General features: G+C 40.5%; 1 protein-coding gene and 1 long non-coding RNA gene across 2 annotated transcripts; one reads left to right on the forward strand and one right to left on the reverse strand.

Annotated features, from left to right (window-relative positions):
• The first annotated feature begins 1,227 nt into the window (after positions 1 to 1,227).
• LOC134398768 (histone H2A, sperm-like) lies at positions 1,228 to 1,629 on the forward strand. The gene has a single exon (XM_063126264.1). The coding sequence runs from the start codon at positions 1,228 to 1,230 to the stop codon at positions 1,627 to 1,629; it is 402 nt and encodes a 133-aa protein (XP_062982334.1).
• A 6,391-nt stretch (positions 1,630 to 8,020) lies between these two features.
• LOC134399448 (uncharacterized) lies at positions 8,021 to 13,374 on the reverse strand. Its single transcript, XR_010025500.1, has 5 exons — positions 13,351 to 13,374; positions 12,010 to 12,084; positions 10,415 to 10,450; positions 8,469 to 8,510; positions 8,021 to 8,076 (listed from the first exon to the last, which is right to left on the reverse strand). It is a non-coding gene; the product is annotated as an uncharacterized LOC134399448 (long non-coding RNA).
• Positions 13,375 to 13,581: the final 207 nt, after the last annotated feature.

A 13,581-nucleotide genomic window follows, 5' to 3' on the forward strand; every position in this document is an offset into this window, starting at 1 on the left:
TTTCTGTTCAACATAACTGCTATAAATGGGTGATTGTCTTGTTTTGACAAATAGGGTTTCTGTAATATGTTTGAGTGTAGTTAAGGATAGAACTATTTCTGAATGCAATGTGTTTTGTCAATTCCTGTAAATACATGTCTACCTATTACTATCTTATAAGGAGTTCATGATGACTGATGCTATTATTGGTCTATTTCTAACTGGCTTATTCTAACATAACATAGAATTATTTACTCTTCCACTATAGCAAGGGAACTTGAAACTATACTCATAATTAGGCTCTCCAGGGAGACTTTGCTGAGCTTTGGTGTCTATGTCTCTTGAATACTTAGAGGCCCTGAGAGAATGCAGTATCTTTCTTGGTCTCTGATCTTGGCCAAGGAAAGCTAAGACTTGTAGGACTTTTTTCTGCCTAAACATGTATAGGATTGTGCCCTAAAGCTGCTGTCCTATACCCACTTACCTGGGAAAAACCTTACTGAACTCAGTGGGACTTAGTTCTGAGTGTATATATATATATATATATATATATATATATATATATATAGGATGTCCTGGGACTCTGGCCTATAGTTGCGGAACTCACTTTAGTTGCTAACCAAGCTTGTGCATCTGTTGGAAGTATTGTAGGGGATAATTCCTGTATTCTTCAGTTAACCTTTGGGGGCCAGAATTAAACTAATTGGAAGTTTTAAGATAGATTAAAAAGGTAATAATTCTGACATGTTTATATTTGTATTAAATGAACTGTTATTCTGAGTGGATGGAGAGAGCAGCAGGTGCATAAATTAAAGAAATTAAGACTACATGCGACTTTAGAACCTGTTGCTGAGTTGCTCTGTAACAATTTCCTTTTGACCCTGTTCAGATGACACACTAAGCCATGATGGTAAAGCATTTTGAGCAAAACAATATGGCCCTGTTCAGAAGACACCTTAAACCATGGCTTTAACCATGGTGAATAAGGGGTTTTGCCTTTTTCACCATGGGTAAAGCCATTGTTTAAGGTGTCTTCTGACTATGGCCTGGCTTTCCGGCTTAACCACCATGGTTAAATCTGGTTTAAGGTGTCTTCTGAATGGGGCTTATAACTTAGTGCGTCATGTGAGCCAATCCTAACTATGGTGGCTACATAACCATGGTTTAAACGTTTTCACTAACCATTTGCTGCAAAAGGGCTTAGTGCGTTGTCTGAACAGGCCCCTTTTTCCTTCTCCAGGAACTGAAATGTCTGGACATGGCAAGAAACCTGCAGCGTTTAAGAAGAGCATGTCCACAAAAGCTGGCTTGCAATTCCCAGTGGCCCGTATCAGGCGGTACCTCAGGAAGGGTCACTATGCTAACAGAGTAAATCCTGGAGCCGCGGTGTACCTGGCAGCTGTGTTGGAATACCTGACTGCAGAGATCCTGGAAATGGCAGGAAATGCTGCTCATGAAAACAGGAGGCAGCGAATTGGACCACGGCACATCCAGCTGGCAGTGAGGAATGATGAAGAACTGAACAAGTTGTTTGCGGATGTGACGATTGCTGAGGGAGGGGTTTTGCCCAAAATCCAAGCTCGGCTCCTTCCCAAGAAGACAGCATCACCTAAAGAAGCTGTAGAAGATGTTACATCACAAGAATTCTAAGCCTGCTACATGTTGCTCTTTCATACAAGACTGGACTCTGCTAATGCTAGTAATATAAGGACCTTTGCTTTTGGTAATGGATAGCCCAATAATGTGTGTATTGTCTGATGTAAAATAGCTTTAAATGTTTTCAAATATGACTTTTCTAAAATAAAAAAATGTTAAAATAAAGGTGAATTCTATAAAGCATTGAGAAATTTCATTTTATGGATTGGTTAGGAGGTGTAGCAATTCCGCATGTCTTAACCTAAAGCAGCTGCGCCCAAGGATCTTATCTGATCCTCCTGGATCCCAATCCAGCCCTCTGGTCTTCCCTAGATGGCCACAACCCTTTCCCCTGGTCCCATTCCTTTTTCTACTAGCTTTTGTGGAGTTTTTTCCCCTTGTTCAAAAGATTGATGTGTCTTTTCCTAAAGCTTAGTAACTGCTGGAAAGGGCTTTAAGCTTGAATATTCTGCAGCTGTTGTTGTATTTTTGGCCTCCCCCACCCCACACACACTTTGTCCTCAGCTCACCCACCACTTAATGGATCTCCCAAGATCTTCTCTGGAGTGGAATTCGGCCCCTCAGGCTGAAAATGGTCAACTTCTCTGTTGAGGGATAGGAAGACTTTCTCTTCTCCATACACTTAATTTTTGTGAACCGCCCAGAGAGCTTCGGCTATTGGGCGGTATAAAAATGTAATAAATAAATAAATAAAATAAATAAATACACTGGCCTAGGTGCTAGAAGTATGTATTGCCATACATGTTGACTCCCCACCAGGGATTATGCTTTATGATTTTTTCTGCCATCTAGCAGTAAGAACTTACCAAATACAGAAGGCATGATGCATTTGGTCATAGCTGCCATATTATTATGTTCACCCAAAGAGCAAGAGACACAGCATCAAAATGCAACTAGTATTATACAACTTTAAGGCGGACTTCCTTTATGAATTAAGTTGTGAATAAGATCTGGATAAAATATTTGGTCTGGGGGGAAATCACTTAAGGGCACAGTTAATGAACTTCTAAACTGTAGGTCAATATGGATAATGTAGGTGGCGAGTTTGTAACTGGAAAAATGCAAAAGTATTCCTTTGTTCTTTTCTTCTTTAGCCTTGAAAAAACAGTGTTCCATCAATTTGAAATGTGGAGTAAGCTATTCTGACATGAAGAGCATAACCACTATGGTGGCCTATGAGTAATCCTGAATTGGAGCTTTTGCAACCTGATTTTTATCTCTTCCCAGTTAGCTTTATAGATGGGGTATGATTAACAAACTGTAGACTTCCTTGCTTTGATAACCTTCTGCTACTGGGTGGATGGTCTTAGAGCTACTATGCTGGCCTGGGAGGTGGGAAACTGTTTTTCTTCTATTCTTGTTTTTGTTTATGTAAAGTAGCTATAAATTTTAGCTCATCTCTTCATTTAGTAAGTGGGTGTTGTTCGCTCGGGGAATGCATAGAGCTACAATCCTTATTCCTGACACAAAAGTTGGTTCAGGCACTACACTCTTGCATATCTGCTTACCCGCATATATAAATACATCATGCATGTGTGCAGATGGGTACATTTTACAGATACATGCACCATTGAGCTGGGATTGGATACTGTTGCAACCTGCCTCATGCTCACACATGCATTTGTGGTACTCAGTTTCCCAAAGAAATGGCAATTTCTCATGACTGCTTTCTCCACACCACCATTCTGATCATTGTCTTAGGGTGAGACTGATTGCCTTGTAAACATAACCAGCAGGTATTGGCTCCAAATGTGGCTTGATAATGGTGGAGCAGCCCTCATGGCTTTGAAAGGAGTGACTATGTGAATCCATTTCTAGACAATCCAAACTGAACCGCTCTTCCTTGTGAGTCAGTTCCACTGATTTCAATTGAATCTGCTTCCAAAGAAGCAAATTTTTTAAGGATCACAACTAAACATGCACAGTTAGTAAAGTGATGGCTGACATTGGAGATGATATGTTTCAGCTTGCAGTTTCATCACCTGTTACTTCAATCCCCCCTTTTATTAAAGCAGTTAATGTAAAATACCTTTAATGAGAAGATTAAAGGTATGTGCTGAAGCAGTGTTTACGTATGAGGAGGTGAATTTATACTAGAACTGGAACTACAAAGATGTTCCTTGCACATAAAATTTCACATTTTATCAGCTTTATCTCGCAGAACTGGGAGCTTCCCCCCACCCCAAGATAAAGTGTTTTGAAACTCATGCTAGGTTTTAATACTTTTACTCGACTGTTTTTAACTTGATGTGGCTTCTTGATGAGGCTGAAATTGCATTTTGCTAGCCCACTGAAAGAACAGCAGGATCTTCTATCTTGACAATTACAAACCATGGCTGGCTCATTGCCATAGCTCTGTGTGTTAGAGCACAAGCATATGGAAGGTCCCCAGCTTCTCCAGGTAGGGCAAGGAAAGGAATCCCACCTGAATCCCTGGAAAGCCATTGCTAGTCAGTGTCGACAACACAGGGCTATATGGACCAATGGCCTGACTCAGTATAAGGCAGTTTCCTATATTCTCATGTATACATCTGCCAGGGGAAAAAATAAGCATCTGTTAGATAATCCTCCTTTTGTTAATAGCTGCTTTAAAAAAAATGTCATCCATTCTGCTCTGCTTTAATCAGGGACCTGAGCTTCACTTGCTCAATACTTGGTTCAAGGGCTGGTATGTCTGATGATGAACATAACAAACCTCAATGAATTTTCAACTAGGGGTTATTTGGCATTGTGGGGGTGCAAAAAAAGAAGAAGAAGATATGATCAAATGCAGAAACAAGCATCATTTATGGCTGCATGTTTATTATATGTAAACTTATACAATAGAGACATGTATCTCTTTAAAGAAAGGACTAATCATAGCCCAACGTTTCCTTTCATAGGATAAATTGATGGAGTAAGGACAGTGGCCAACCCATGAATTTCATCTTCCATTGGAATCTGAAAGAAATTACAACATTCTAAAAGGTGTTTTGTCTTTGAAGGAATATAAACATGTACAGTATTGTTCAGTCACCTGCTGAAGACGGTTCAGAAGCTGCAGCTTGTGCGAAATGCAGTGGCCAGATTGATAACTGGAACCAGAAGGTTCGAACATATAACACCGATTCTGGCCCGCTTGCATTGGCTACCTATACGCTTCCAAGCCCAATTCAAGGGGCTGGTTTTAACCTATAAAGCCTTGCATGGCTTGGGACCACAATACCTGACGGAACGCCTCTCCCGACATGAACCTACCCGTACACTACGCTCAACATCTAAGGTCCTCCTCCGAGTGCCTACTCCAAGGGAAGCTCGGAGGATGGCAACAAGGGAGAGGGCCTTTTCGGTGGTGTTCCCCCAATTATGGAATGATCTCCCCAATGAGGCTCGCCTGGCGCCCACATTGTTATCTTTTCAGCACCAAGTCAAGACTTTTCTCTTCTCCCAGGCATTTAACAGCGTTTAACAACATATGCTAAATTTGTTTTTAATGGACCCCAGAACTTTTGTTGTTTAAATGGATACTGTTTTATACTGTTGTTTTTATATTTTTGATGTTTTTAAATTTTGTATACTTTTTTAAGTTCACTGTTTTTAACTTTTGTAAACTGCCCAGAGAGCTTCGGCTATGGGGCAGTATATAAATGCAATAAATAAATAAATTTGAATCTGGCCTGCAACCTCCTCTCCATGCCCATGCATGTAGCATGTAGGGTTAGAAAAAAGCTCCCATTGGCACCAATAGCTTTTTTCCCTAAGTCTCATTGCCATACTGTGCAGGGTGACTTTATTGTTAGGGAGGGAGAGACAAAGGGTGAAAAATGGGTGGCTCTGCCTATTGCCAGATCAGGCTCTGCCTAGTTCTTGGCTTCAGCCTTGGTCACCCCCGTATGCAGCCTTCAACATAAAAAGGTTCCCTATTCCTGCCTTAAATTCTAAATATAGTTAAGCATAAGTTTCTGCGATCATCTAAGTGGGTGAGTGTATAATATAAAGTACAAAGGACACCCTAAAGTGAGAGAAAAGAGAAGATTTTAAAAGACCAAGAGGTACAAGAGTCAGCAGGCATGTTGCATTGCTATGGAGAGCATAAATGAATGCAAGTGTGGGTTTTCAACCTCCACTCCTGATGATGAATACAGAAGATAATAGCAATATGAATAATGGGTTGAAGTTTGGATCATAATTCACATATGGTTTATATAATGAGGTCTCTGATTCTAATACCTGCTCTATAAAGACCCTTGTATCCACATGAAATTGATTGTAGGTCACAGCCCCAGAGTATGTTTAGAACACAGCAGGGGCATATCAATAATTTCAGTTTTTGGAACAATTTTATTCTTATAAAACCTTTTGTTCAAATAGCATTTTGGCAAAAAAAATTAACTTCTTTTAATATTAAAGTTCTCTCTATTTATAAAAAAATATATGCTTTGCTCCAGTTCAAATGATGTTGGCGTGTGAAACATGCATACAGATGGTGTTGCTGAAGATGTGCAAAAGGTCTCATATCTAGCACATGAAACCCATGCTGATCATATGATTGAAAAGCAGGGGGCTAAACAGAGCTTCTCCTGCCCTAGGCAAGTGCTTGGTGCTGTTAAATATGATGATGTTCGTGAGGAATCCAGTTCTTTTCTAAGAAATTTAGCTGCTAGTAGCAGGCTCCATTTTGTTAGGAGGGGCTGGCACACATTCATTAGAACCACCTGTGTGCATTATCGTAAGCTTTCTAGTGTCCAGGCCTTCAAGGTCAGAGCTGAAGTCCTGCCAAAATTAGGCAAACTGATTCCAGCTGGGTTAGAGTGAGAGCCTTTCACTCCCCACTCCCCTCCTGGAAGCCGAGGTAGTCATCTCACCTGATAGTGATTGCCTGTTGACGCTCACCTCACACATAGCAAGGGCCTGGGGGAAGGGGGTTATAAAGCTAGGGGTACTGCTGCCATTTGGTCTGCACCCAGGTCTTCATCTGTGGATCCAGTCCTTGTTTTGATCTCCAGTTTTCATCTCTCACCTGGCTTTTGCGCCTGAGAATCTTTGATCCTGTCCTATAGGAAGACCCTTTACTTTGGTAAAGTATAGGATAAGCCAGGTAGTATTTTATTGTGTTTGCCTGCAGCATTGTGTCAAAGTGTTTCTCTGTTGGTTTGGGGTTCTCAATTGCCTGTGAAAATTGTACATCTTCTACCTCTTTACCTGTTCCTTATTGTTAATAAGCTTCATATCTATTTTAAGGCTTGTGTGTGCTTTAATCCATTGAAGTGACAAGGAAATCAGAAAGCACCCCTTTGAAACCCTTCAATTTGATGTGGATAAATTGCTCAAGCATGTTTCAAACACACTCCTGATGCTTTCCCTCTCGCCCCTACCTTCATGCCTCTAAAAACAAAGAGACACAGAAAGGCTCAAGGATGTCCTGATCTCTCGCCTCCTTATCTGTCATGATCACGTGTTGCTTTTTCCTTAAACATGTCTGCTTGTGTTTAGGAACCAGGCTGAGTAACACAAACTTAGAGGCACATTGTGTCATTTATTAATCATCTAAAGCCCTCTGATTAGGCATTTCTGAAAGGTCAGAGCATACTCTGAACTTCCTATTGCTCCTTCAGGTGCTTATCAAAGAACAAAATGCAACATTTTGTACCAGTCATAGGCTGCCAAAATATGACATTGTTTATGTAAGAATGGGTTTCTGTTTATGGAACATGTATGAGACTTGTGATCCATCACGGTAGGGAGGAGGGAAAAGTATGACTTCATCAGAGCAACTTTGATGAGTATAAAAGTATGCTGATCCGGATCATGAGTAGAGTTCCACCTTCAGTTTGCTGAGGGTGGGCTGTCTCCTACGTGCGTAGTAAAATAAAGAGCCTCTGTATCTGGACCGGTTGTTGGAGTCGTTCCTTCCCTATCGGGTTAGGAGAAATTTCCCTAACAGAAGCCTTAGTACTAAATCCAGAGCCTTCTGTTTTGGTCTGGCTACTGTTTGGGGTTCTAGGCTTGGGGTGAAATAGAGGGTATTGACTTGAGCCCTTATTTCTGTGTCCCAAGGATGTCCTGAAAGGATCAGGCTGGGTTGGACATTAAGGGACGGTGGCAGCCTACTGGTTAATTTGTTTGCCCACTGTCCACAGAGCAGTGGGGAACTGGCTGTTTTGGGGTAACCCCTCTTAACTCTCTTACTCCCCCTCTCTCTGGGGGTTTCTTTCCTTCACAATGAAGACCACTGATTGGAGAATAGTGGTGTATTATATATGTACAAAGGAGCAGCATTACACATGAGTTGCTATAGTAGTGACAACAGGCTTGTAAAAATATTGGCAGAATTTCCATTCATACTTCCAACTGAGAGAGCATTACTGCTATATGTATAACCAAATGTTATCAGTATAAAAGTCACCTTTTGAATGGCCTATTCACCTATTCTCTGTTATCCACGGTCCTTCCATTCCTTGGCTGAAAATGTAATATGCAAATAAAAAAAGAAAATGCATAAGTACATATATACACTGTAGTATTCGTTATGAAATAAAAAAGATGTTTGTGCCAGCTTTAGTACAAAAGCGAGCATTTAGAAAAGAAAAGAACGCATGCAGATTTCAGGTACTCCTGTAGTTTGAAAGGAATGGGTTTTCAAAAGAGCACTTGGTCACCAAGCATTTCCAGGATTACTTTTCAAATGGCTAAGTTCCCCATTGCGCTAGCAGTGGATCCCGCTGGTCCAAGGGAATGAGAGGGAGAGCAGCAGCAGCCCCTTTGGATACTGCCCAACATTTCTATCAACAGAGGAAACTGTCTGTGATTCAAGCTGGGCATCTTCTGTAAAGTGAACAGAAAAAAATAGATACCCTGAAAAGAAAAAAGGGTCGTCCCAAGGCATCCAAACCATCCTGTAAAATAAAAGAAATAAAGCAGACTTTACAAAACGTTTCTAAACTTGATATAGGCCAGCAGTTCTCAAATTGTATAGTGGGCCACCCGTAGAGACAGCAAGACACCTGTAACAGGTTGCAGAGCTCTGGGAAGGAAGAAGATCCTGCAGCAGGCAGAACCAGAAGAACTTTCCTCCCATCAAAAGAAGTTTACTGCAATGTTTACTCAGAAATAAGTCCCACTGAGTTAAATTAGGCTTGCTCCCAGGTATTGCTGAATTCTACATAAAACAGTGAACAAGAAGTCAATGGGCATGTCTACACCATGCCTTTTCCCTGGGATCATCTCTGTGTGTCCACATGATGCACAGGGGATCCCAGGAGCAGGGAGGGACAATGCCTCCATTTCCCCAGGATTTCTGGGACCACTTTTTCCCTGGTTTTTCCCGCAATCCTGGGACGATCCCAAGGACTGTGGGAGCCCGTCCCAGCTTCTTCCCTCCTCCCTGCAAGTAGCGGGGGTCAGCAGAGGAAAGGAGCCAGGCTGGGGGGAGTCCAGGGACATGGGGGTAGTGGGGTCGGGGCTTTTTTAAACTTTTCTCTGGAGCACAAGTGTACTCCCGCTCCTGCCTTTTTTTAAAAAAAGGGAAAATAGGCGGCCAAGATGGCGCAACGTGCCTTTCCTCTTCTGGAATGTTGCGCTTCCATTTAGACAGCCAGGGATGATCCCAGAAGCAGGTAAGTCCGGGATCGTCCCCCCTCCCTCCCTCTGGTGTAGACATGCCCAGTGTCCCAAACCCAGAATGCAGCTCTCCCCCTTGCATGTGCAAGAAACTTCTAGGAGAAAGGGGGAAATCTCCAGATCAGAGATACATGCCTGCAGGCACCTCCCTCCCTCTCCCATTGGGTGCCTGTTTTGGTGGGAAGGAAGTGTTCTGCAAAGGCATTTCCCCCAGCAGATGTCTGGATCATGTTTATGTTGGTACCCACACATTGTAAGAAGCGCTGAAAATGTTTTTAAAGATACAAACTGTGTCATTGAATGACATCAAATATGTAATAGAAAGTTTCAGAAGTGTTACATTTTCCAAGAAGTGCAGTTGGAATGTTGTGAATATGCTATATAAAGGCCTGGGAAGTTTCTTGAGTTGATTAGGTGTGGGGTTTTTTATGGGGTGTGTGGAGGCAGCCTCTCTCCCTACTGTATCTCTTCCCTGGCCTCTAAATTCTTTTGCTTCAACCTCTCCCAGCACTCTCATGCCCCAAGCTTTAGCCCAATTTAATCATGTTCTCTCCAGCCACTACTTATCACTACTTACTCAACCTATCACCACCTCTACTGCTCCATCCTTGTGAGTATAGGACAGAGCCCTCTCCAAACTAGTGCTCTCTAGATGTTTTGGACTCCAGTTTTCATCAGCCCCAGCTAATATGGTGAATAGTCAGAAATAATCAGAACTGTAATTCAAAACTTCTGGAGAATGCACATGCACACCTACTCACCTACCCACCCACTTGTTCCCTGCCTTTGGATTTTTTGATATGCTGACTGAGACAGGTCACAGTGTGACAGAATAACAACACAGAGACGTGGTTTGTAATCAAGAGTATGGTTTAAGTATGGGTTGTCATTGAATCATGGGTTGTTGTTGAATTGTAGTTGTTGTTACGTGCAAACCCTGCAAAAAGTTTTAACTATGGGTTGTTAACCATGAACAATCCAGGAAGAGAACCCATGGTTTGTTGTTGGGTTGTGAATTCTTGGTTAATTATGTCTAACAGTTAAACCACAGTGCAAGGTTCACAAGTAACAACAACCCAGAATTCAACAACAACCCAGAATTTAACCTGTACTTTGGATTATCATTAATTGTGAACCAAGTCAATACATAGACATAACAATGTCAGGCTTTTTAGCCTACCTTCTTTGTGAATTCTTCAGCAGCAATCTGTGATTCCTGCAAGGTGATAGCACATGTTAATTTCATTATATAAAAATGCCTGTTGATTTGCAACCTTTCAATAGTAGATCGCTTCAATACTTTGACCTGGTTCACACGTAATGACAACCCAAAGTATGGATTGAGTATGAATTGTCATTGAATCATGGGTTGTTGTTGACTTGTAGGTTGACATTATGTGCAAATTAACACCCACAGTTCACAACCCAACAACAAACCATGGATTATCTTCATGGGTTGCTCAAAACATATTTTATTAGTGTAGCTGGGTTCAGACAACACAATAACCCACAGTTCAACAACCCACAGTTCAATGACAATCCACACTCAACCCATACTCAATCCTTGAGTGTGGGTTATGTTGTGTGTGAACCCAGTCTCTGGGTTGGCATTATGTGTGAACCCATCCACTGTGTTAGACTAGAGCACTTCAAAAAACAACAACAATCCATGTTAGAAACAGAAAGAAAATAACGGATATTTTGAATTTGAGGCATTTATTTGACCACTTTACATATAGAGTGCATGCTTCAGACTGAAATGACACAATCATGCTCTTAAACACAACACAAAAGTCCAAATGGAAACCTATGTCCTAGTATTGGTTTTTGAGAGTACCATTTTCTTTCTGCTGGAATTTTGTTCCCACCGCACCCTACAACAGCCTTCCGCAACCAGGTGCCCTTCAGCTATTTTGGAGTCCAACTGCCATCGGTTCGAGTTAGCATGGCCATTGGTCAGGAATGTTGGAAGTTGCAGTCCAAAATATCTGGAGGGCACCAGGTTGGGAAAGGGTTCTATAGATTTCTCACTGAATTTAACTCAGTCACAAGCAAGAGCTGGTAATTTACATAATTGCACAGATTTTGTTTTAGGAGAGTGTCTCTGCTACACCAGACTTCTGTGGATGTTAGTCAATGATTCCAATTCCAATTGATTTCAGTTAATTGTTTGTTTATTTATGTATTTATTACATTTTTATACCGCCCAATAGACGAAGCTAAGGATATCACAGTGTGATATGCTTCTGTGTTTGCAACCACTTTGCAAATTTGTTTCAGGGTTCAGCATTCATGACTAGAACAGGAATGATATTGTGGATTTGAAGACCTATGGATAGTAAAAATGTCACTACTATGTTCTATACCCGGATGGCCAAGTTGTGGCCTCCAAATATTTTAGCCTACCATCATCACTGTTGATGGAATTAGTAGGCCAAAACATCTGGAGGGCTATAAGCTGCCTACCCATGTTCTATGAAGTGCCTAGCACTGGTTTTAGCTTATAAGAGTAGTCACATCAGCATTTATTTTTGTGACCGAGTTTAAACTGTATAAATTGGGTATGACAAAAGCAACCATAGAGGAATGGAAATGGTAGAATTAAAGGGGAGAGAGAGAGAGGAGGAGGACGAGAGTGAACAATGAGGGGGTTGTGTGTGTTTGTGTATGCTCACAATTTGATCGCTGGCACAATGGGTTTTTTTTTTTAAAAAAAAATGAGTTGAAATGTAATGTTAGTGGCACCAAATGTTATGGAAGAAACAAAATGCATACTGGATCAAGGAATCTTTCCATTCTTTTCTCTGAGAGCTTTGGAGCAAGATTCATCAAAGCATGCACAGGGAATGACTGTAACAAAGAGATATCAGGAATATCAGTTTTATACTAAACATTAACATTAGAAAAAGGACATTTCTAAACCCTAGACACCAATTAGCTGGTTTTAACAGCCTGATGTTCCTAATATATCAAGCCAACTTACTTCAACATAAATGAATTCATTAGGGTTGGGTCATTCAAAAGAAGAAATTCTGAACTAAGCTGGTAATTTTATTTATTTCATGCATTTAGGGTACAATCCTATGATGTTTAGACAGGAAAAAAATGCCTATAATTCCCACCATGGCTGGAGGGATGCTGGGAATCGTAGGACTTTTTTTCTGTCTAAACATGCATAGGATTATGCCTCTACCTTTTTGCAACAAAATTATCAAAGCAGTGAACACAATAACAGCTTCAACACTAAAATATAATAATAAAATGAAACAATAAAACAATCATTCTATTGATCAACACTAAGACTATAACTCTCACTGACTGGGTCACCCCTCAGGAAAAGCCAGTGTAAAGAGGTAAGCCTTAAGGAAATGTCTAAAAGTCAAAAGTTTGGATGCACCTAAAAAGTGTTGGATCATTTAGAGGAGACCACTGACACAGTAATCCTAATACACTTACTAGGGAGTAAGGCCCATTGAACTAACTGGGACATATTTAAGTAAAATGAATAGGATTATACTATAACATTGCAATCCTATCCCATGGAGCTCAATGGGTCTTATTCTGAAGTAAGCGTGTATAGGATTGCAGTTGAAGTGTATTTAAGGACACTTCATAGAATATCTCTCTCCATAATAATGAACTTATTCATTCTCAACAAATACCAGAAATATATAAACAGCATTTGAGTAATTCTAAGGGTTTTTTTGTGGGAAAAGTTATTAGCTAACAGAGGCTGGGATCTAAAGAAGTTCTAGAGCTTCATAAGGGACTTGCATTCAGCTAATGGAATTTAAACTTTGCTTCTTTGTAAACTGAGCTCCAAGTCAGATCAAAAAATGCTTTTGATACTAAGAGGAGTTGATGCCATTGCATATTATCTAAAAGTCCATAGGTTTGATGAAACTAGTTTTATGGTTCTTTAGATCCCAATCAATTAATATAAAATATGCCCTACAGGGGATACTTGCTGTTTGACTTTAATTACAGGGTTTAAGGTTAGGTATGCCCTTTGTGGACTTAATAAATGTATGGAAGACATATCAAATACTATTTTATACTGCTCCATACTACTTTGTATGTGATAATGTATAATATGTGATTATGTTAAATACTAACCCCGGTTTTAAGTGGATATGTGGGCTCTCGAGCTCTGGAGTAGTGAAATAAAAACTGCATAGAAAGAACTATTTTAGTATGTTACATTGTTTAAACAAAAAGCATTATGCACATAAAGTCTAAGGAAAGTAAATACTTACTCTTTTATATATTTCCTGATTATTTTCCTAATGAGGATAATGATCATATTAGATTACACAAGAATAGATTATTACTTCACTAGATACATAC

This window comes from Elgaria multicarinata, chromosome 5, assembly GCF_023053635.1.
Source record: "Elgaria multicarinata webbii isolate HBS135686 ecotype San Diego chromosome 5, rElgMul1.1.pri, whole genome shotgun sequence".
NCBI classification, from domain to species: Eukaryota; Metazoa; Chordata; class Lepidosauria; order Squamata; family Anguidae; genus Elgaria; species Elgaria multicarinata.

Excerpts from the sequence above, each read along its gene's own strand:
- LOC134398768 (XM_063126264.1), top strand. The coding sequence starts at position 1,228 with ATGTCTGGACATGGCAAGAAACCTGCAGCGTTTAAGAAGAGCATGTCC.